At 52.2% G+C, this 24197-nt stretch overlaps 1 protein-coding gene across 6 annotated transcripts in view; it reads left to right on the top strand.

Moving 5' to 3' along the window:
* The window catches only part of LOC6588325 (synaptotagmin-like protein 4), a 44847-nt gene extending 21733 nt beyond the window's left edge, over positions 1-23114 (top strand). For 2 of the 6 annotated variants that reach the window (XM_026993899.1, XM_026993887.1), the window contains exons 2-13: positions 1210-1337; positions 1400-3528; positions 3603-3744; positions 4533-4786; positions 4872-5001; positions 8553-15731; positions 20744-20940; positions 21000-21194; positions 21260-21514; positions 21579-21853; positions 21912-22120; positions 22186-23114. In XM_026993899.1, coding sequence (XP_026849700.1) covers positions 1313-1337; positions 1400-3528; positions 3603-3744; positions 4533-4786; positions 4872-5001; positions 8553-15731; positions 20744-20940; positions 21000-21194; positions 21260-21514; positions 21579-21853; positions 21912-22120; positions 22186-22337 — 11142 coding nt within the window. In that variant the 5' untranslated portion in view covers positions 1210-1312 and the 3' untranslated portion in view covers positions 22338-23114. Of the gene's footprint in view, positions 1-1209; positions 1338-1399; positions 3529-3602; positions 3745-4532; positions 4787-4871; positions 5002-8552; positions 15732-19751; positions 20272-20743; positions 20941-20999; positions 21195-21259; positions 21515-21578; positions 21854-21911; positions 22121-22185 lie in introns of those variants that run through there. The other 4 variants (XM_026993895.1, XM_026993892.1, XM_026993904.1 and 1 more) reach the window with 4 other exon arrangements.
* Positions 23115-24197: the final 1083 nt, after the last annotated feature.

Genomic DNA, 24197 nt, shown 5'->3' with positions numbered 1-24197 from the left:
TTTCAAGAGTTCCTATATTGTTGCAACATTGCCACAATGTCCCTCAAGCCGTTAAAGTTGCACTCTGTGCCATTTCCCCATTTAAACATTACGCATACGCCCTGTATACAAAAAGTATTAGCTCATCCAGAGGCTGAACTTCGGCCAGCATTTGCCAACTGATGCTGCGACCCCCACACGCTCAGAGGAGAGTTCAGTGTTAATGGGCGAGCCCCAGCCCCAGCCCAAGCCCAAGCCCAAGCCCGAAAAAAGCAACTGAGAAATTCTCTTGTTCGTACTTTAGTGCGCAAGGCCAAGACGCAGACATTTGAGTAATTAAATCTTGGCCAACTGCTGGTGTATGGAAATTTCCCGAGCCAAGAATTCATCAGGTCGCCTACAGGTGGCTGCCATTTCACGCCTCCCAGGCCAATCGACTGTCAACACGGATGACGCACACCAAATTTGGCTGCGTCTGCTGCAGCAGCTGGATAACAGCGTCATGGCAGCCATGGCGATGACGGCGATGAGCCCAACCCCAGCCGAGAAGTCGATGGAAGGCGTCAATTGCTGCGGCTGCTGTTGGAATTTGTTTTACAAGCCAACGACTGAGGGTCTTCGCCTCAGTTTGACTGCCTCGCCCCCAATCAAACCGACGAGGCACAGTGTCTTATGGGCAGATTATATTGCAAGAGAATACACAATACACTTAATTAAGCCAAAAACTTTTAAAGATTGTTATTCTGAGATTAAATATATTGTTTGGCATTTCTTTTATGAAAAAGGCACTGCATGGAGTTATTGTTGGAGTATTTTTCGATGAAAATTTGCTGATTAAAATGAATTAAATCCGGTTCCTACTTCCGTTTGATGTCCATGGGGATTTATCTTATTTATTAAATATTAATTATTATTTTAAGTTTTTGCGACTGGAGGTTTTTGCTGAAGAGTTTTCCCAAGACGCACTTTTTCTGGAGGCCCAAGCCAGTGTGCGTTTGGCATCACCCTTCCATCACACCTTGTGTTGCCTCCGGAGCTTCGCTTCGCTGTGTTGGTGGCGTGTGTTGGAGCTGCTGCTGCTCTTGGTGGCTGCCGCAGACGATGCGGTGCGGCAGTCAGTCTGCCTTGTGCCGCTTACAGGGGCAGACGTTGATTTCGTTCGTTTGACTTGTGGGAAATGTTTGTCGATGTTTTTTGGTTTCTCAAATGGCAATGTTGTTGTTCTTGCAGGGAGATACAGAGCGCCAGTGGAGAGTGGATAAAGGACGCCTATGCCGTGGGCTCCTGCAGCGCCGTCGACCATCTGACCACCAGCGATGCCCTGAGGAAGAGCATGCGACGTTCCTGGACCATATCGAGTGAGTTTCGAATCGAATTCCCATCCACATCCTTTCTCATTGCTTGATTACACTTCCGGCAGACCCCGAGGACGACCCGAACAATCCCAATTCCCAGCAGCCGGTGGCCGACAATCTGTACCCACAGCAGCAGCACCTAATCGAGGCCCAATCCGCTGGCAGCTATCCGACCCTGCACCAGCCGCACCAGCATCAGCACCAGTTGCCGCAGCAGCCCCGTCCGGTGCACGGGCTCGGCTACAACAGCGGCAGTGCCACGCCCACGACCAGCAGCAAGTGGCAGCTGGGGCGTCGGGTCCTGCGACAGTCCACGCTGCCGAGCACCCTCAACAACGACCCAAATCTGAGCGGAAGTGGCTCGAACCTGGCCAACTACAATTCCGTGAACCTCACGGCGCCCACATCGCCGCATCAGCATCAGAAGAGTCCGCTCTATCCGGGGGCCTACAACAGCGACGACATTATCCACATGAACACGGCAGCCGGAGTGACAGTGGGCGTGGGCGTTGGGGCAGGAGGAGACTGCGACAACTACGCACAACAGCAGCAGCAGCAGCAGCAGCCGCAGCTGGAGGTCACGCCCACGCACCACCGTCTGCAGGTGCGGCGACAGTCGACGCTACCAGCACAGCCCACGCCAGCCATTTACATGTCGACCTCCCCGAACCGCTACAGCCGCTCCCCGGAGCGCTCTCCGGGCGAGCAGCAGCGCTATCCGCCCTTCATGCGCCAGACCTCCTTCCCGGAGCCGCCGAGCACCTACCACCGCACCAAGCTGCTGCCCAGCACCGCCAATCTTCCGGCATCGCAGTCCCAGCAGCCGCCAGTATCGGTGTCCGGCCCGGGACCAGCGCCACCCCTCAATTACGAGTCGCAGGCCTCGAGCATGGCCAGCGATGAGCTGGACTACACACAGCCCACACAGGGAGGACCGGGACCGGGACAGGGACCGGGACCGCTGCCCAAGCCCCGGATGACGCGCCAGGCCACGCTTCCCAATCCGGAGCAGCACGTGAAGCTGCTGCCGACGTCGCCGCCCAAGCGCCAGACCTCGCCACAGTACCGCCGCTCGCCGGAGTTCATGCGCCAGCAGACGCTGCCCAATCCGGAGGCCTTCAGCAGCGGCAACACCCTCACGGTGCACTCCACGCCCCCCGCCAAGTTCATGCCCATCTCGCCGCGAGCCAAGCAGAACTTCCTGTTCCCCAACGTGCAGAATCCGCGCCCGTTCCTGTCGCAGCAGAATGTGCCCACCGTGGGCACCACGGAGCTGGGCAGCGGCGGCAGCGTGGCCAGCACGGGGGTGGGCGCTGGCGAGCAGTACTCCAGCAGCCAGAGCGTCAACATCCATCACTCCCGGGATCCGCACTCGAAGATGATCAAGGTGCGCAGCCACAGCAACGAGGAGTACTCCAATGCGAAGACGCATGTGGAGAACCGGCGCCTCCTGCCGGAGATACCCACCGTGCAGAGGTCGACGAGCCGCTCGCCCAGCCGTCTGGTGCGACAGGACTGCCTCAAGGAGGAGCACGGGTCGCGCACCTTCGGGGAGGCCAAGCAGCAGTTCCACCAGTTCCCCGACGTCACCGAGGAGCTGGAGAGCCGGCCCGAGTACGTCGACTACTTTGGCGACAGCTCCAGCAGCTTCCTCGAGTCCGACGAGGTGCAGTACGAGAAGAACTACAACGCTGGCTTCAGCAGCGAGCCGCGCATCATCTACAACAATGGCTCCGACGACGGCAGCTACAAGCAGGCCCACCACCAGCGTCCCATCTACAGCGCCGAGAATGTCCTGGCTGACTCCGGCTATGGCGGTGGCGGGGGCCTCGGTGCGGGCGGTATTGGTGTGGGCGGTGGAGTGTCCAACTACTATCCGGACATGAGCACTCCGCAGGGATTCTACGGAGGGGCTGCTCTGCCCCGCACCCCGCTCATGCACAACCGGCTGCGTCGCCGTCAGTCGCGGGAGCTGCAAATGCAGCAGGAGGAGCTGGCCCAGCTCAGCTCCCAGGCGGAGGTCCCCGGAGTGGCCGAAAGTTTCTCCATCGCTGCAGGCGCCACACTGGACGTGCATGCCGCCGAACGACGCAAGCCGGAGCAAATGCGCTCAGTGTCTGAGGATTCGGGGGCCAAGACCACACCGAAGCCTGTCACACGTCGCTCCTTCTCGCATCCCGAGAAGGATACTCAGGTGGGTATTCCTCTCCCGTGGGGCTCTCCCGCACATCATCCAGCCACCTAACCCGCCCGCTTTTGTCATCGCAGCAGCCACCAAAGAAGTTGGAAACCTCAAAGATACCCAGCCCCCGACCGCTGGCCGACATTCTGGACAAGTCGCGTGGCACCTCGAAGATACCCCAGCCACGGCGCCGCAACAGCCGCACGGGCATCGGCGAGGCAGAGGACGGTGAGTCACGTAGCTTCAGCTTCTGCTTCAGCTTCTCAGTTCTCAGTAGCTCTCACGCATCTGTAGAACAACCCCAGAGACCGCAATGATTTCTATATGATTTACATGCATATTTTCATGGTCCAGCACATTCGATTCGTAGTAAACAAAACAAAAAAAAAACCATCATACTTCATGTAAAAATTATTCATTTTGTAGTATTTACTATCCTAGCGGATATTTTGTAGTTCCCTTAAACAAGGATTGACATTTAACAATCAATCCATGTAGCTTGCACCAAAATTGTAGTTTCATTTTCATATATATACTAGATATAGTAAGATAAATATCAAATATATACAAATAATCACGAGTAACACATGTTCTGATATATTCTATGCAATAATCTATCATTAGAGAAAACAAATAAGCAAAACAAAGTACAATATTGGAGCACTTTTCAACATATATTAAAAAGGAAAGCCAAAAGATAACCTCGAGTCAAAGAATATATTCATTTACCCACGTCCTAAAGTCCAAAGAATGGCCTATATATCTCACCCACAATCGATCTTTCCGATCCCATCCATTTCATCTCCATCATATCCATCAACTCGAACTAGAATCAATATGTACAATGAATAATATTAACGAATTCCAGTAGTTTTTGCTTGCTTTATAGAGAGTACAGTACACGGCTATTGATAATGATTTGTTGCGGTCTCTGGTAGAACCTTTTGTAGCAGCAGCTTGTTCCGGCACCCGATTGATAAATGCTTTGCACCCCTTCCCCATTAACCACCCCACAGGTAGCACGCCCCAGCACATTTACTCCTTCCATCAACAGCTTATGCATAGAAACTCTGATTTAGCCATGCGTCTGAAAAAAACAGAAATTCCTCCTGTCGCCACATTAGCTAGCGCCGAGGAGAAACCTCAGCCTCAGTCTCCGCCCCAGCCAGAGTCCGGTTCGGGGACGGGGACGGGCACGGAACAGCCGGCCAACGGCAAATCCCTCGAGTCCTCGGCCATCACAGAAGCCAGCGACGCAAACGCCCCATCGGTGAGTATCTCCTGCATCAAAGAGAGCTGGTGGACCCAAGTAGGCTTAACTGGGAAACTTTCCCCGTCTATCCTGTTTCAATTAGGGCGCCGCCCATACCAGCAAACTGGGCGAACAGGAGCTGCAGAATGCAGTGGAGGCCGCGGCCGTTGTCTTCAAGAAAGTGGTCCTGCAGCGCCGCCAGGAAAAGGAGAAGGAGAAGGCCGCCGAGGAAGGTTAGTACTAATAGCCCTCTCCATGTATCCATGTAACCATGTATATGTATTAACCCTGGTCTGTGTGCTTGGAAGCGTAATTAACTTGGTGATGGTAATGCTGATGCTCATGCTGATGCGGAGGGTGGGCCGCTGACTAACAAACTCGTTGTGAAGGGTTTCATTTTTCGTCTAATTTCGCTCAATTAATTAAGCTCCTCCACTGAGCCCTGAAGGTGGATGGCACTTGACTCGGCTGTCATTGTCGTGCCCTCGCAACGAACTCCTCCTTGAGGATGCTTCGCACTACCCTTGGGAAATAGAGAGGGAAATAGAGCTATTTAAGCACAAGACAAACCACGAATGAATGTATCCTTGAGCCACTACTAAACATTGTTCGCTAATAATCATTCAATCGTACTGTTATTCATTGGATCTGCACATAATTGATGTACATATATAAATAAAACTAATACTGAGGGAAAATTGTTAACCTATTTTCTCTAATAACATGAACGAGAGTGTATATATGTACATAGTTTCCCCTTCTCTGTTTTTAATAGTCATTTGATACCCTACTCTCCGCTTTCCTCTCCTTTACTTTAAATACTAAAGACTCGTACGACTTCCCTCTTTAAAACTTGACAAGAACTTTGCCATCGAGACCCTTCGCATGCCTCGCCCATTAGTTGGCTTCTTTGGGTGGGCGCAGCCTAGAAGTATGCCATACTTTTTGCCCCTTTTCAAGGCGTTCCCCAAAGTATGCAACACATTTTCGCATCTGCTTTCGCATCGGGCCCTCCATCTTGTCTCTAGCTGGGAATTTTTTTAAAGCAATCAGCGACATAGCCACAAGCCGCAAACAAATTTAAGACCCGTGATGGCGTGGTTCAAAAGATTTGGCACACAAGGGCAGAAATAAACAGAAAAAAAAACATACAAAAACTGTGCCATCGGCTGGTGGTATAATTTTTTCTGGCAATTCATATATCGATTCGATTCTCTCGCCCACACGCACTTCACCAGGCAGCCCAGCCAGGCGTCGAGAGCGATGAGAGGATTTTTGGGAATTTACTTTAGGGATGCTGCGGTTGGGGCTGGGGTTGGGGCTGGGGTTGCCGCCTTTTGTTATGTTTCAATTTGGCGCTTTTGTGGGAGTCAGACAGTGTCTTGCCTGTGACCGCCGTCAGTGTCAGCCAAACATACGCCAATGACGACGTCAGCGAAACGAATAGAGGCGCAGGCCGAGTCCGTGGGCTCGGGCTGTCGTCTCGCCCACGGACAAACCAAAGCCTTTTCCGCCCCACGACTGTCAAAACTGTTCTGTACCGTTAATCTTATCTCGCGCACCTTTTGTGTCCGTGTGGGTTTTGTGAATGCCTAACAGTCCTCTCCAGCGACCTCGCCCTATCCCAATCATCTCTCCCTTCAAGCTAGAAGGAGAGCAATTTTCGAGAGCAAGGAAAGGGCTCTGTTTTGTTCTGTTCAGTTCAGTTTCAGGGGAGGCACAGTTCAAATATTTGCTTTGCGGCTGGCAGCGATCGGCACAGCGTGCATGCACAAGTACTGGCTTGTGCAGTTTTTGTTTGCGCAGGCACAATGTATGGGGGGCAGGACATGACGTTGGCAACTTTAAAAGCTTTTTGGCAAATGTGTGCCAGTACTCCTCCCCGTTCAGCTCAGTCGTAGTCCTTGTGGCAAACAATCACAATCCATCACAAGGATTCTGTAACTTGTTACAGACCTTATTGGAATTTGATTGATTTAAGTGGCAGTCAAATTGTGCCTATGGGCTATGGATATCTGGCATGGGCCTATAAGTGCATTCCTATTTCCAATTCCGCCTAATTTTTAAAACTATTTTGCCAATCATTGGCAGTTCCTTATGGCAGAATATTTTATAGTGGGTACACTGAAAGAAAAATGGTATATTAAAAAGAAATTTTAAATACAAAAAATACTGAAATTTAATATAATTCACTTCAATTTATATTTTAACATAAAACACCTTCAATTAAATATTTTATATTAAATTTATTAGAAATATATTTAAATTCACTTTGATTTTTTTTAAATATAAAACACTTTTAATTTGATTTAAAATTAGTTAGAAATTACTTTTATATATATATATATATATATATATATATATGTATATATATTTAAATTATATATATATATTTAAATATATATAATTATATAATATAATATATAATTTTATATATATATTTAAATATATATATATATATATATATAAATATATATAATTAAATATATATTCTATTTAAATATTAAATATGTTTTAAAAAAATATGCAAGTGAAATCACTTCAGTTATAATATTTCCACTCTCGGAAATCCCAAGTAAAATATTACAATTTTAGGGCCTTTTTCTCTGGGTGTACGGATTTCTAGTAAACTCTTTCGTACAAAATTTGCATTCCAGCTTTCAAGACTTTAGTTGAATATGCGAATAGCCGACGACATGTTTTTATCTTTAAATTTTGGAATTACGTATCTACATACGTGCCTCATATCGTTTTAGATTTCATTTGAGCTCACACTTTTAAGCTTTAGATATTTCCTAACAAGATAAAAGACCCACAAAAAGTTCTTATATTTTTTAAATTTACGTATCTAGATCTGGTTAATGTAAAACGCTAAAAAACACGTTCTTTTGAGTAGTATTGAGCAGTTAAAAGTTATCTGGTCAACGTAATCAAGAATTTTAAATGAATTACTTTGCCATTAATAAAAAATTATTAGGCATCTTGGTTCATATCAGAAATAGAAATCAGAACGAATTTAGGGCCGATTATATCCATTCTAGTAATTGCTTCTCAGGATTGGAGTTTAAAGTCGTTTGAAGGAACAAATTTCGAAATTTCGAGAGGAAAGGGTTGTAATATCTAATGAATCGTTGTTGAATTGTTTTTCTTTAATGGAACCATCTTTAACATTTGACCAATATTTTATCTTGTTTAAATTTCAAATGTGAATCGATTCTGGTTTGGTTCAAATTTCACTTTAAGCATTATCCAAGGTGTAATTGAAACTTAAGTTACAAATATCAGAGACGAGGGGGAAAGTTGCTTGTTTATCTGATGTTCAATTGCCTGTGGCTCAGTAATTATATAAAATTCTACAACTATTTTGAGCACACTCTCGTTCCCGGTGTAGATAACAATATTCCAGTTGGGGTTGGAAAAATGTGTACTAACAGAAAAACCATCCATGCTTAACCCCATTTTAGACATAAGTAAAGCTACCACTAACCACCACTCGTAGTCCATCGCACGTGTCTGTCTCTGTGACTAACTCTGGCTTGTGGCGGTGCACTGTTGAGCATAGTGCAACTGCCACCCACCCCTTTGTAACCGTAACCAGTATTTCCACCTGGGAATGGGAATGGTAACCCGTATTCTGTGTCACTCTTTGTCGGTGTATTGGGTATTTCTATTGGTGTTAGTGTTGGTGTTGGTGTTGGTGTTGGTGCTGGTGTTGGTCAACTTCAAAGTGTTTGAGACGGAACAGAAACTGAAACTCCCGAAAATCCACCCTACTCTACTACAGCCTTGCAGCTGCCGGCCGCTTCCGGTGACACCAGCAGCGGCATGGACGCCATGGAAACGTCGTCGTCGTCGGAACTCGATTACAGGTGCAGCACATCGCACGGCCTGCTGCAGCAGCAGTCGCAGTACAGCGTCGAAGCGGACGAGTTCAAGCTCGTATTTCTCAACTCGGACTCGTCGTCGTCCTGCCGCGAGGAGGAGGAAGAAGAGGAGGAGGACGACACGGACTCCTCCTGCTCGACACACCACTGCCACAGCATCGTGAGCAATGTGGAGGACTGCGACTGGGATTACTTTGAGCCGTCCATGATAGCCTCCACCACGACGACCACGACGATGATTGCCTACACGGCCACTCCCACACCGCCTCCACGTATACGACGCCGCTCCAGCGACAGTGATTCGCCGCTCCTGCAGCGACGCCACCAGCAGCTGCGCGCCTACTGCCCCCGGATCCGGGAGAGCGACACGGGCACGGACGAGGAGCTTCTCCTGCACACGGAGAGCAGCTCCCAGACCAGCTCCGATCAGACAGCCCCCCCTGTGCCGCCGCCCCCACACCCGATGAGCATGAAGACGCGCATCAAGACGCGGTTCCTCAAGAGCCACCATCACCACCATCATCATGCTCCGAGTCGCTGTGGCTGCAGTGCCTCCGCCCCATCCCCGCCAACGCCGCCGCAACAGCCACAGTATGTGCCCATACCGGTGCCCGTGCCCATACCCGTGCCCATGTCCGCCTACCAGAACTGGCAGCTGGACTATCCGGGCACCGCAGGACCGCTGCTGGAGCAGGACGACCCGCTGGCCGCCTCGCTGCAGCAGCTGTGGCAGGCCGCAGCGGCACTGGGCGGTTTCAAGTCTTCGGCCCTGGCCGGCTTCAAGTCTTCGGCGCCGGAACTGAGCGCCTCGCTGGGCTCCCTGATGACGCAGTCGCTGTGCTCCACTGCCTCGTCGTCTTCCTCGACCACGTCGGGATACGGGACGGCGGCGGGACGCAGCCTGGAGACACTGACCGGCTGTCTCTGCCCGGCAGCCCGGGCTGCCAACTCGTTGCAACAGCGCCAACAGCAGCAGCAGCAGCAACAGCCCCAAATGGCTAGCAGCAGCCGCAGCAGCAGCACCGCTTCAAAGCCAACAAGTTTAGTATCGTCGCGCCTTCCGTCGAGTGAGCATCAGAGAGCGCGTCCACCGGTCGAATCACAGCCACATCCACATCCACATCCACGTCCGAGCAACGACAGCGAAACGGACGACAGCAACGCAACGCCCACCACTGGGGGGAGATTGTGTAATGTCTATGATAAAACCGGCGACGGCAATGGCAGCGGAGAGCCCACAGCGGCCCAGACACATGTTGCTGGTGATAAGCAGCTGAAGGGGAATGCTACAGAGGCAACCGCTCACAAATACCACAGCCGAAATCTATGCGAAACCGAGCAAACACAAGCCGAAACGGCAACAACAGAAACAGAAACAGAAACCTACCTGGCCAGAAACAACAGTCAGAGCCAGAGCCAGAGCCACAGCCAAAGCCACAGCCAAGAAGAAGTGGAAGCAGCAGACGAAACGAATATACATAAAAATCAAGTACCAGCAACGGCAGCAGCAGCGGCAGCGGCAGCGGCAGCAACAACTAGAGCTGCGGCAGCGGCAGCGGCTCCTTCGGCCATAACTCGTTTTGCAGTCGAAAATGTTGGAAATGCTGAAAATGCCGAGATTGTTGCCGCCGCGCCTAGAGAGCACCTAGTAGAGGAGGAGGCAACAGCAGATCCCAATCCCAGTGCCACAGCGATTGCCAAGAATTTGTCCTCCAATCGACTTATAGCGAGTGCGAGAGCGAGGGCCACCACCATGTCCGAGGAGGAGCACAAGTCGCACGGGGCAGTGGGCCACTTGCAGAGCGAAAGCTATGCGGCCAGCAGTCCGGATGAGGCCAGCAGCAGCAGCAGCGGCAGCGCCGACGAGGATCAGGCCGCACAGAGCCCACGCAAGCTGGTGGAACGCAGCTACGATGTGGCAGTGGCAATGCAGGCGGAACTGGAGCCACAGCCGGAGCCACAGCCAGAGATGGAGATGGAGATGGAGCCGATGCACCATCACAGCACCACCACCGACAGCAGCAGCAGCAGCGATTCCAGCTCCAACTCCAGTTCCAGCTCGGAATCGTGCGACTCGGATGACACGGGTACCGTGGCCGATCGCCGGCCCAAACGGCGACGTTTCAACAAGGTGTTCATCGTGAACCGCCAGCCGGGACAGGCTGGACTCCGGGTCAGGGCCAGACGCAGCTCCTCAACGGAGGGGGATTCACTCTCCTCATCGGAGGCCAATCTGGAGGACTCCTCCGACAACGATACGGACACAGAGCGCACAGATTGCGGCATTGTCTTGAACTACGTGAAGCCTCTGGGCGAGGCAGCACCCCTGGGTGAGGAAGAGGAGGAGGTGCAGCAGCAACAGCAACAGCAACAGCAACCTGCACGTGACGCCAACGCCAATGCCTACGCCAGCGACGACGACGACGACGATGATGAAAGTGAACGATGCCGCGTTGCCAACTCAAGCGATGAGCTTGCCAACTGCATTGTGGTGGTGGGCGGGCAGACGGACGACGCCGACGGCGTGGTGCTGCACGGCATGCGATCTCTGCCAGACGCGGAGCCGATGCAATCAGAGCGCTGCGACTTGGAGCTGGAGCTGCACAGCATCTCCAACGATGTCAACCGGCTGCTGGAGCTGCACAAGCAAAACTCCCAGCTGGAGATGAAGCTGCAGCGACTGCGACGCGGCGTGGCCGAAATCAATGAGGATCACCTGGTCTCCACGTCCACGTCCATGGGCACTGCTGTGGCTGCCACCCTCCAGGGGAAGCCCGAAGAGTGCGGCCCAGAGGGTTGTTGGTCATCGCCAGGTGGTAATCCACCCGCACCCTCACCCGCACCATCACCCGCTTCCCATTCTCGGAAAATCATTGTAAATGTTAATTCTAATGACGAAAGCAGCGAAAGAGAGACACAAGCACAAGTAGAAGCAGAAGCAGAAGCAGCGAAACAAAACGCAAACGAAGCGAAGGGTAAACACAATGTAAACGAAGAAGCCGCAGCGGCTACTCTCGGGTTTACCTGCCATCAGCAGCAGCGGCAGAGGCAGCAGAGCCAGAAGCAGGTAAAAGCAAACAACGATAATAAAGTGGTGGCAGCTATGGCAGAAGAGAAGGCCGGAGAGGCAATCGGAGAAGAGCGACGAACAGCTGTGCACACAGAGCAGGCGACGGCGGCCGAGGGGGAGGAGGAATGCAGCGAAGCATGCAAAAAAAACTCTCTCGCACCTGAACAGGTACTTGCTGGTGCTCGAGCGCCAGAGAGCGGTACCGAACGTTCGCGCTCGCTCTCTCGCTCTCACCTACCTGTTGCTGCTGCTGCTCAGGGCCATGCTGCTTTCGAAGTTGAAGTGGAGTCGCGTTCGAAGTCGCTTTGCTCGTCATTCGAACATGAAATGTTAAACGTTGCGGTCGAGGAGGAGCCGTACGCTCGCACACGGTTGTACCCAAACAACAACAACAATAATAATAGTATTGCTAAAAGCAACAACGATAATGGCCATAATGACGCTTTCGCAGCACACAAGACAAAAGACAGTGACGTAGTGAATGTGAATGGTCCGCCGCCGCCGATGCCGTCGCCGTCGCCGTCGCCGCGTGTGTTCGAAAGTTGTGAAAACGACAGCGATTCCGATTTTGACAGAATATTCGGCTCACACACGAGTCCGAATACACTGAATACTCCGACAACGGCCAGCCCAAGAACGTCGCCCGTGGAGGTGGAGGGCAGTGCCAGTCCCTCTGCCAAGAATTCACTTTCGGCCAAGTATCGCAGTCTGGTCATGATCACAAAAGATAACGAAAGTGCAGCAACAGCAGCGAGCGAAACACAAACGAAGGCCAGAAGCGATTACGAAAGCAGCAGCAACTTTGGCCAGAACTCATTTGGCGGTGACTCATTTCGCGCCATTGAGGGCTCGGATCGGGAATCATCGCGCGATTCGTACAGCGTGGACTCCCTGAACGAGCCGGCGCCGAAGAGCTCCCTGGACGATGGCCTGGCCGACGACGACTCCTGGGTGGAAGAGCTGAGCCAGCACGAAAACGAAAACGAGGACGATGACGAGGATGAGAATATAAGCAATGCCACAACGACCCCCACAGCCACCGATTCCGAGGATGCTGACGGGGATGGGGACATGAACAGGCGCCACACCTACATGGACAGGGAGGAGGAGCTGCGCGGCTACAACAGATCCGCCATCGATTTCACGCTGCACACGATCGTGGAGGAGAGCTGCGAGGAGAGCGAGGTGGCCTCCATCTCGGATCTGGCCGAGCGTCGCCGTGAGCGCACCCTGCAGCACCATCACCGCCTGAGTGCCTCCGAGCTGGAGAAGTACTTCTTCTTTGGCCTGGGAGACGGCAAGGTGATGAGCTCCATAGACACGAGGGGCGACGACACGGCCTCGGAGGTGAGCTCGGAGTGCTCCGAGGGCCTGGACTCGCTGCCGCACGACGAGGAGCAGCTGCTGGACGGGGGCCACAACAGTGCCACCGATCTGGCCTCGTCCCGCCTGGAAAAGTACTTCCTCTCCGGATTCATGGGATTCAGCGGCGCCGAGAAGCAGGCGGAGAGTGACGAGAGCGGCGGCAGCGTGGGCAGCGATAGCGAGGGCCATCCCAGTCCCAGCCAGCGGAGGAAGCGCCTGGTTCGAGCCCGGGGCACGCCACGCAGCCACAACTCTTCGCTGGACAACCTTCTGCTGCCGGAGACGGACACCCTGGATGCACCCACCAACACGACGACGACGACTGCCGTGGAGGACTCCTCCGAGTCGGAGGCCGGATGCGACGACACCGTCATCCATCTGGCCAATGCCGGAGCCTCGGACGGCTCTTCATCGGACACCATCAAGCGGAAGAAGCAGCTGCGCAAGCGCCACGACTCTCTGGACGAGAAGAAGCTGCACGAGGAGGCTTTGGCGCTGACTCTGACCCTCCCCGAGTGCCGCACGCCCACGCCCGGATCGATGGGTGGCAGCTCCAGCCAGGGCCAGGGCCAGGCCAAGAAACAGCAGCACCACCACAGCCGCGACAGCGGATTCGTGGGCAGTAACGACGACCTGCTGAAGGCGCCCGACTGTGAGCCCCCGAAATCTCCAACTCCTGCCCTCGAACAGATCAGCGAGGATCGAGAGCCGGCGCCGGCACTCGGTCTGGCGAAGATGGAGCTGCCAAGCACCTCGGCGTCGGCCAGCGGAGGGTCCTCCCAGCGGCCCAGAGTACTGCCTCCCGTGACGACCAGTTCGAATCTGGTGCGGAAGGACAGCTTCAACAACTGGAGCTCTGACGAGGAGACCAACCTGATGATGAGCAAGATGCGGCAGTTCTTCAAGACGCTCATCGTGGCCACGGCCAATGCCCAGCAGAGCAAGCCCACCACGCCCCCCACGCCCACGCCCACGGGCACCGGCACAACAACGCCCAGCTCCCAGCGGAAGTTGGCCAAGACGCGACCCGCACAATTGGCCTACTTCGAGAACGAACTGACGCGCCTCATGAAGACCGTGCCGGGCATCAACGACGAGCAGGTGCGCGAGATCGTGGAGTACCTGAGCAGCGAGGACACCTGGTCGGACTCGTACGACTCCTCGGACTACACCAGCTCCGATCTGGAGCAGGGCGGCGAGCGCAAGGGGCACCTGAAGGCCCAGATCTCGGCCAGCTGCCAGCAGATCATCAACAAGTTCGAGGTGGACGAGGAGGGAGACCGCGGCGACGGCGGACTACTGGACGAGGTCCAGAGTCTGCACGGAGACACCGCCTTGGTCTACCAGAAGCTGGTGGCGTCCTTCAGCAAGGTGGCCGTGGGTGCCGCCGCAGCGGAGACTCAACCAGAGTCCGCAGAGATGGAGGCGCAGGATGAGGACCAGGATCAGGAGGCAACGGGCAGCACGGAGCAGCGTTCGCCGCAGCTCTTTGCCAAGGTGATGCAACACATCGGCACCCGCCTGGTGGCCCTGATGCACGAGGTGAGCAGCGGCAACGAGACCCCCACACCATCGCCGGCCACGGGTCAGGGACAGGCGCGACACCATCGGCGCCTTCAGGCCAAGATCTCGGCCACAACGACGGAGGATGAGGAGGACGAGGTGGAGGAGCAGCTGCGGGCCATGCCCATCAAGCAGCTGAAGCTGCGCAGCAGATCCCACGACCTGCTCCTGGACGGACCCCAGACGCACGGCCATGCGCATCCATCTGGTGTGCATCATGCGGCAGGATCGGCACCAGGATCTGGATCTGGAGGAGGAGCACCGGGCGACAATGCCGGGGAGGAGTGCGGCGTGGCGAGCGACTACGAGCGGTTCTCGTGGCGCGGCAGTTTTGAGTCGGCATTACTGGCTAATGGCGACAGCAGAACGAGGCTCAGTCAGCTGAGTCAACTGGACAGGGACAACTCGTCGTCTGCGTCCGCTTTGGCAGTGGCAAAGCGCCGATCGGCAGGCGACCTCCTCTTCAGTCAGCACCAACAGAGCCTCAGCCGCGAGCAGCTGGACCGCGTCCGCTCCTGCGGCAGCATCGGAGGCGGTGACGCCCACCATCACCAGCTGGAGGCCTCTCCGGCCAAGCCGTGGCTCTCCTCGGCGGGCTCCTCCCTCGGCGGTGACTCCACCAAGGATGTGCGTCGCTCCAGCGTCCCGGATGCCATCTACGAGACGGACTCCAGCGATGAGGGTGGCGCCCAGAGCCAATTCAGCGGCGCCCGCTCCACCCTGCCGCGCAGCCTGACCAGCGGCGGCCAAGTGGCCAGCACCAACTCCCTGCCCCGGCTGCCCACCTCCTCGGTGGGTGCGGCCGGGGTGCCCATCACCAGCACGCCCAAAACCAAGTCGCAGAGTGCCCTCAACCACACACCATCCTGTTCCTCCAGCAGCGCCAAGAGCGCACGCTATCGCTCGCCAGGACTGGCAGCCCGGGCCGCGGCTGCCAACAGCAGCAGCAGCAGTGCCGCCGGAGGAATAGGAGGGGCTGCAGGTGGCCCCAGTGCTGGCTCTGGCAGCAAAAAGTTGGGTGCGGGCTTCCAGTTCCTGTACTCGAAGCGCGATGCGCGCAAACGTCTCAACATGTCAGCGGGTGAGTTCCTGTTTAATGTTTGCCTTTGAATATCCTGCGGCTGGGTGTGCCCCACCTTCAGCCTTGGGGTGGGACACACGCACAGGCTGAGCGTTTGCTCAGGTCAAATATCTGGCTATGAAATTACTTTGTTCTTAATGAAAAAATTCCTGAAAAACTACTCTCCAAGGAAGAGGGTATATGTTATTCGTGAAATGAGATGTAACTTGGAGAAGAGTATGAAGGATCAGCTATCCTAGGGGAAGGGTATAACCATGTGCCATGGGTCTGGGACTATTACGGCCTTGGATACCGATGAAATATTCATTGCTGCCACACTGATGCTAGACTGGGACGCACAAGCGAAAGCTGCAAAAGATAATAGTGAAAAAACACAATACATGTCATGTGCCTGACTCGAATCTATTTCCGTTGGTTAGGGTTCTTTTTTTGTTGCTGCCGGACTGCTTCTAAAGTCTCATCTCTGTTTTAAATCATTGTTACATTATTATATGAGAAAGAATAATCTTTTGCATTCTTTGTATCTTTGTATCTTAGAAATTTCTTTGTTAATAGACCTCCGGGGAATGTGATCTCTCGTCGAGCTCTTTCAGCTTAAAATTCTGCTAGGAATTGGCCGGTAAAGGCCATCAGCATGGCGATGATAAACACTCAAAGACTCAATCAAGAAACAGACAGAGAGAGACATTTGGTTCCGCCGACAGCTGCTTTGCCCCAAAATAAACCCAATCAAGGTCAATTAACTGTATCCATATTGAGCTCTCCTCCAGTCTCTCTGGTCGTCTCCATCAGTCATAGCCCCAGTTGGCTTCTAAACCGATTTTCGCACTGTTGCGTCGTCAACAACGTGGACGTGGAGGGGCAAGTAGAAGTATCTGTAGAAGTATCTGTGGCTATACGAGTGTGTGTGTCCCTGTGGAGTGGTTATAGTTGTGTTCCGCTTCGCGGGGGCGTCTCTTGTTGTTTTCTATTCATTATATTTAGCCAAAAAAAAAGCTGTTTTCGCTTTTGCGGCCAACAATTATACTACACACACAGTCCCTGGTCAATGGAACTCGAAACTCAAAAACCCGCACTACTGGGCGCAGGCGGGGCTTTGAACCCTAGAGATGGGGGCCAGGGGATGGTTGAATGATCTGTGCACACACATGTGCTGTTGTCTATCTGATGAGGAAGTCCCCAAACCGAGGGCACACCTGGGGAGATACGACTATTAGTAATTTCTTCCATTTCCAATCTCTTAAACTGTGGAAATTCTACTGATGGCTGATGGTTTTTGGATGAAGTTTTCATCTAGCCGTTGCCATAATTATATATTATTAGAGAAAACTAAAAGAGAAATCGAGGAGCTTTCGCTTTATTTCAGTAATTGTTCAAGAAGCGTTCAAGAATCCATCTCTAAGATACTTAGATACTTGGATCTTTCATGGCCTTGTCAAGAATGCAAATAATATTCCCTCACGCGGCCATCTCGAATAGCCCGAGTTTCGGTCTTTCTGCTGGTTGTGGCCCCCGTTCCCCTGCCCCCCTTCCCCATAGTTCCCTGTTTACACAGTTTCAGTGTTTCGACCAAATCGTTTGTCTTTGCGGCAACTTGGCCAAAACACAATTAAATAGTTTGCCCCTCTCCCTGTCTCCGTTCCCGACAATATTGAACTTCTATATAATAATACTTGTTCAGAGTTAAGCTCTTGACGTTGATAAAGAGCCTCGCTGCCCCTGCTTTTATATATACATATTTTCCATTCGGCATTTGGCAATTCATGTTTTCATTTGACACTGGCCAAAAGCGAAGTTTCCCTCCTGGTTTTTCCATATTTATTTTCGTGCATCAGTGCATCCACAGCGTTGCGACGGGTGTGCGGAAATGCTGGCCAGGCCCAGAGCCCCAGCAGTGGGGCTCCATTGGTGTGTCCAGGTCCGTGCCCATCCGGCAGCCGTTTAAGTGTTTTGCACCAAAACAAAAGCGCTGTACTGCACTGCAATGCATGCAATATTATTGCCGTACAACAATTTTCACAATTATGCAAATAAAACCGAGCTACAATTATCGCTGCCATGGCGGAAGTGCCAAAGACTGCGGCGCAAAGAGGGGCATGCCATGGCATGGGCACCCTGTAAGTGACGTCTCTCGACGCTCGACGCTCGACTCTCGACTCTCGACTGGCGCTCGTTTGGCCATCAAATTCAATTAACCTTTCTGCCTCCGAGATCGAGTCAGAGAATATACCCGGAATACCCAGAAATGCCAGACGAGAGAGAGAGAGAGAGAGGGATCTTTAGTTCTTTATCAGTTACACTTATGGTCAGTAGCGATGGAGTACCGAGGGTCGATCTGTGTTTATTGAAGAGATCTATCTGCGGGGAATCGATCTGTGCTGAGCGTGGCTTTTGAGCGCTCTCTTGTGGCCTAAAGCCAGCTCAAAAGCCACGCTGTACCATCATCATACCATTACCATTATATTGTCTTTGCTTAAACGTTATTGGTAGTAGCAGAACACCTTTCTATTCCCAAGAGATGGTTCCTGGCTGATCTGGCATGATCGCAGCTCAAAGCAGACCTACATTAAATGATAAACAGATGTCAAGACTCACTATAAGACCTTTCTATGAAATCAATGAATAAGAGACACGCCGAAACCCCATCTTATAGTATTTTCCACAGAATATTTTATTGGCCGCCCACTTTTTGGATCTGCCTCTCGTGCGGCTGTTAATTGCACTTTCATTGGCCAGGCGCCGCCCCACAGCGACCCCAAAGTTCAATATTTAAATAATTGAATAAAACTTAGATTTCTGACCAAGAGGGGGTTCTGGCACTGGCTCCCGGTCTTGCTTCAGTTGCCGCGCCTCGTCTAACGGGACTGGAGCCACGGGCCAACGCGATGCGCTCTACAAGTCGCCGCGAATTCCGATCTTAACTCCGTCGATGAGTCGAACCAGTGAGCCAGTGAAAGTGAAGTGGGTTTTTCGGTATTTTTGGGTGTCTGCCTTTCCGTTCTCCACTCACGTTTATCGCTCGGTGGCTATCCATAGCGGAAATTACGCTCGTAGAAGCGTAAAATAAAATGAAAACATTGTCCGAATGGCATGGAGAGAGATATATACCCACAATATATGTGTATATGCGATGTGTACTGTGTGTCAACCAATCGTGACTGCATAAAGAAAATTCAAATACCATCGGCAGCACCCCAACAAACTTTTAATGGGGGTATTTTTGTCCCTTTAATTGCACTCTCGGATTGCCACGAGTCCCCCTCCCGCTGTTGGGTGTAATATGACCCACTTTTGCGGGTCTGTTTATCTGTTTTTAGCTGCCTGCCAAGCCCTCAATCCAAATAGTTTCACACCTTCAGTTTCGGCACGCCCACCACCTCTCAAGGCTGTTTCCACGGAAGTTCAGGGCCGCCCGCCCACACAGATACCAGAGACCAGAGACCAGAGACCAGAGAGCTGTCTTTAATTTCCAACTTAATTAAATGGCTCGACTGCCCGCCTGCCTGCCTGTCTGCCACTCGAAGAGTGGTCATGCAAATGGCCATTACCGGGTCCCCTCTAGTGGCGATCAAGTAGTCCAATTACGTGGGGGAGCCCGGGGGGGAGCCATAGATTGTCTCCAGGCGTCTTATCAAAGGGTCCGACAGGGTCTTATCGGCACGGAAAGTGCTTTAGATTTCAAATACACTGATAGGCGGCGCCAACCATTTTATCGAACCAGAAATGGGCTGGCCATATCTCAGACCTTCTCCCGATCTAGTCGAAACATTCGAAATGGATTGGGGTTTTTTCCTTTCTAATTAGCGCCGAAACAGCGCTCAAAGTGTTGCCCCAATCCGTTGCACAGTGCACAGCCAATTGAGCAACCGAAAACCACACTCCGGTGATGCCATGCCAGATGCCCCTCGGGCCACCGCCGACAACTGTCAACTGGTGGCCGGAGGTGGCAAATGAAACGAAAAACTTTTACAGTCCGCTGCGGATGACACCAAAAATCGAAATCGAATTCCAAATGAGAAAATGAAACAAGTGAATCGCTTAATTGGCCCGCGGCGTGCGGCAAAGGCAGCGAAGCCAAAAGAAGCCGCCAGCTACAACGCCTTCGTGTCGACGGCTTCCACCGATGCACCCATGGCGCGGGTGCACAACTATGGCAGAGGGAAGGCGTCGCCGGCTGGCTCCTCGCTGCCCTCCAGTTCGGCGGGCAAGATCCAGTACGCGGCCCTCAATCGGATGCGCAAGAACCGACCGGCCGACGATCCGCCCTGCCAGCGCCCACGCAGAACCAAGTGGCGGCGTCTGCTGGGCGCCTGCTGGTGGCGGCGGAAACGGCGCCGTCGCCCACGCAGCTACAAAGATTACTGGGGCACTGGAGGCGGGGGGGGCAAGGCCAAGCGGAGTCTCTGCTGCTGTCGCTGGGGCAGGGCACGCGGCAAGGCGTACAGCTGTGACTCCGAGGAGGAGGACGACGACATCGATGCCAAGGTGGCGGCCTACATTGTGGAGATGAAGCAGCGCGAGGCAGTGGCCAGCAAGCAAAGTGAGCCGCGGGAGGAGACCCCCTTTCAGGAACCCCCAGGCCTGCCACAGCAGCGGCAGCCGCATCCACATCCCCATCCCCAGCTGCGAAGTGTCTCCCTGCGGCACAAGCCTAGAGCCTGGACCTGGGATGATAGCCTGAGATCCAACTCCGATAGGTTCCTGGAGACCCTCGAGGAGGATCTGCCTGCTGCTGCTGTTGCTGGGCCTGGCGGCAGAATGTCCCTGATCCTGCACCGTCGCACTCCGCTGCATGTCCACTTCGTGGAGAGCGACCAGGAGGACTCTGATCTTGAACGGGAAGCGGTGCAAGGTAGGCTGCTGCTGCATGCACCTTGCACTGCTTTCCCAGACTGCATCTTCACTCTTCTCAAACGGGGCTCAGAGGAAAACTCTGACAATTTCCATTGATTAGCTGTGTGTTGGATCGAGGAGAAATCGTGTATTAATGCCACAATTTTCTCTCTTTGCAGAAGAGGCCAAAGTGGCCGCCGAGGAGCTCACACGTTCGCCGGTGATTGGACAGCGGCAGGCGGCGGATCAGGCCACCGCCAACGCCAGTCCCGTGCAGTCGCGGGCCTCCAACGAGGCCTGGCCGGTGCAGTCGGACGAGGACATCGATCGTCTGGTGGCCATGCATCAGAACCGCAGCAGCCTCAGCTCTTTGGGGGTAGGTCAAAGGTTAACTTCGCTCGAAACGAAAGCCTAACGAAAGTTCTTTTGCGGCAGGTTCGGTCGGAGTCCATGGCCAGCGTGTACTCCGGTGCCGGCGAGGGTCGCTACGGCACTGTGGTGGTCAAGGGTCAGGTGGAGTTCGCCATGCAGTACAACTACAAGCTGGCCGCCCTGGAGATCCATGTGGTGCGCTGCAAGGATCTAGCCGCCGTCGATGCCAAGCGCAATCGCAGCGATCCCTATGTGAAGGTGTGTACTCTTCGTGCTCTGAGTCCTGGCCATCTGTACTCATGCTTTGTGGTGTTTTCCATTAGGTATACCTGCTGCCGGATAAATCAAAGGCCGGCAAGCGCAAAACCAAAGTCAAGAAGCACACTCTCAATCCCATCTTTGACGAGACGATGCGCTTCCACACGCCCATCTCCAGCCTGGAGTCGCGCACCCTGTGGCTGACCGTCTGGCACTCGGACATGTTCGGGCGCAACGATTTCCTGGGCGAGGTCTCTGTCAATCTGCAGGGACGCGTCTTTGACAATCCCCAGTCGCAGTGGTATCTCCTCCAAGAAAGGGTGAGTGCATCGTTTGAGCTTAAGCTAGATTTTCGATTCCTAACAAGCGATCAATCATTCACAGAGCGAACCCTTCGACGAGGTGGCCACCTACAGAGGCGACATTGTCGTGGGCCTCAAGTACATTCCCCCCGAGAATCTGAAGTCGTCGTTCTTCTCGCGCGGCTCCTCCCTCACGGGCAGCTCCTCAAATCTGCGCAAATTTGGGGGCAGCATCAAGTCCGTGGCCTCGAAATCGGACCGCAGTGCCAAGGGCGGACAGCTGCATGTCCTGGTCAAGGAGGCCAAACACCTGAGTCCCATCAAGGCCAACGGCAGCTGCGATGCCTTCTGCAAGAGGTGAGTGCAAACGCGAATATCCAACCCACAGAATACATCAACGGCCCATCCTTTCCAGTTATCTGCTGCCGGACCGCACGCGCAGCTCCAAGCAAAAGACCCCAGTGGTGAAGCGCACTCTGCATCCCAGCTGGAACTACACCTTTGTGTACGAGGATGTCTCGCTGGAGGACTTGTCGGAGCGCGCCCTGGAGCTAACCGTCTGGGATCACGATCGGCTGGCCAGCAATGAGTTTGTCGGCGGCATACGCTTCTCCTTGGGCACGGGTAAGCCAACGATCCCTTCACCGCTTCGAACAAGCCACTAAATCCATCTTTCTGTTCCTTAACAGGTCGCAGCTTTGGCCGCCAGGTGGAATGGATGGATGCCACTGGCAAGGAGCTATCGCTGTGGCAGAACATGCTGGATCGACCCAATTTCTGGGTGGAGGGCAGCTTGGTGCTGCGCTCCAGTCTGGACGGCATTCGAGCCACGTTGCCATAGGCCCCGCCCCCGCCCCCGCTCCCGCTCCCACTTGCATATTAGTAAATTATTTGCTAGAATCCACAGTCCACAATCCACAAAGTTGCAGTTAGAGTTTGCCCATGGCACAACATTGTATTGTATTGTATTGTATTTGAATTTGTATTGTATTAATTATCGAATAAGCTTCGATAATAGCGATAACGATGACTCTGAGAAGCATTATTAGTGTTCTAAGGCAAGGGGCAGTCAGATACAGATGGCCCTCATCAATTGATTGTTGTTTGTTTGCACGTGGCACAGCTCCAGAGCACAGCTACATAGGTGTTTAAGTTTAAGTGTGTACTGTAGGAGGATGATTCCTGAATACTCGAATATGGCCTCAATACGGCGATGACGCTGCACGTACCCCAGACGTAAATAAATCAAGCAAACATGGCAAAAAACAAGAGCAAAGCGTTATCACGTTATGGCACTACTCGGCAGCGCAGTTCTCAGCGCTATTCGAAGAAGATAAAAACAAAAACTGTAAAGCAGAAAGCAAAAACACCATGAGAACTACGATGATGACGCAGCCCAAGGCTGGGCTGCCTAGATATTAGCTCCACAATGTACTATGTTTATGTGTCTTCTTTCCACCCTCTCCCTCTTTGAGAGGCACTTGCAATTCGCATACTGTATGCACCTAAAGCAACAACTAAAATATAACTACAACTAAAACTAGTTAAAACGAGACATAAGTGTACCATGTATAACTATCCATAATATGCGCGAAATACAAATAACATTTTTTGTAAATCCTTTGTTTCTTTTTCGTTTTCGTTTCCGTTTTCCATAGATCGTAAGCAAAACGCATATGCATATAGTATCTACGCCGACATCATACATATCGCAGAAAACATTGTGCAAAACCAGCAAAGCTTCGTATAACCAAATCCGAACAAATCCCCCTCCCACCCCACCCCATAGCAGCCAATGATATCATCCTCCCTCCAAGCCTGAATACTGTGGAATTTACACACTACTCTACTATTGAATGAATTGTTTCAGAGAAATCATTTTTAAGAATACAGAAACGAGTCTTATGAATGCTTTTGGTGTAAGTGTATACATATTTACCATGAATACCCGTGAATAATGTTTAGCGTTGAATGAATACGAATATGAATATGAAAACATGATAAAATTTATAGAGATGTTTTTTATAAAAGAGAAAATTGCTGAATCACTCGTTGCCTAAATACCGCTTGTCTTTTATACTCGATGTTTTCGAAACACACAAAAAAAAATGCACATGCCTGAAATTTGGTGATGAAAATGTTATAATTACTATACACACACACACACATCGGATCGGATCGGATCGGATCACAAAAGATAGAAAGATAGATATCATATGGAGATGTGAATGGATGTATCGCAGATGTGGTGTGTGTTTGGAATGGTTAAAGATACTTTCTCTAAAATCAAGCATATATGATATATGTCAAACAATAAGCAGCAAATATTGCAAAAAGTAAATGGTATTTAGTAGCATACAAAGCGCAAGTAAGAAGCATAATTAACTATATACATATACAGATATATAGTACTATATAGTTCTACCTACAAATAGTTAATGTATTATCTAAGGTTGAAGCATTTGCTGTTGTTGATTGGTTCTCTAATCTAGCCATAAATTTGTTGAGATCCCAATCACACCCACACACCCACACACCCACACACCCACACACACACACCCACACACACAAAAATGTAGATATATAGTTTATTCTCTCGTCTCCAAAATGTTTCAATGTTTACTAAATGTACGAGTATATTTTTCTACTATATCTATATACTATAAACTATATTACTTACTTCTTACCACCTAAACGAGCT

This window comes from Drosophila persimilis, unplaced genomic scaffold (assembly GCF_003286085.1).
Source record: "Drosophila persimilis strain 14011-0111.01,24,50 unplaced genomic scaffold, DperRS2 tig00000000-arrow-pilon, whole genome shotgun sequence".
Taxonomy (NCBI): Eukaryota; Metazoa; Arthropoda; class Insecta; order Diptera; family Drosophilidae; genus Drosophila; species Drosophila persimilis.
Note: the sequence above shows the minus strand (reverse complement) of the source record. Positions and strands in the feature narration are given on the sequence as shown.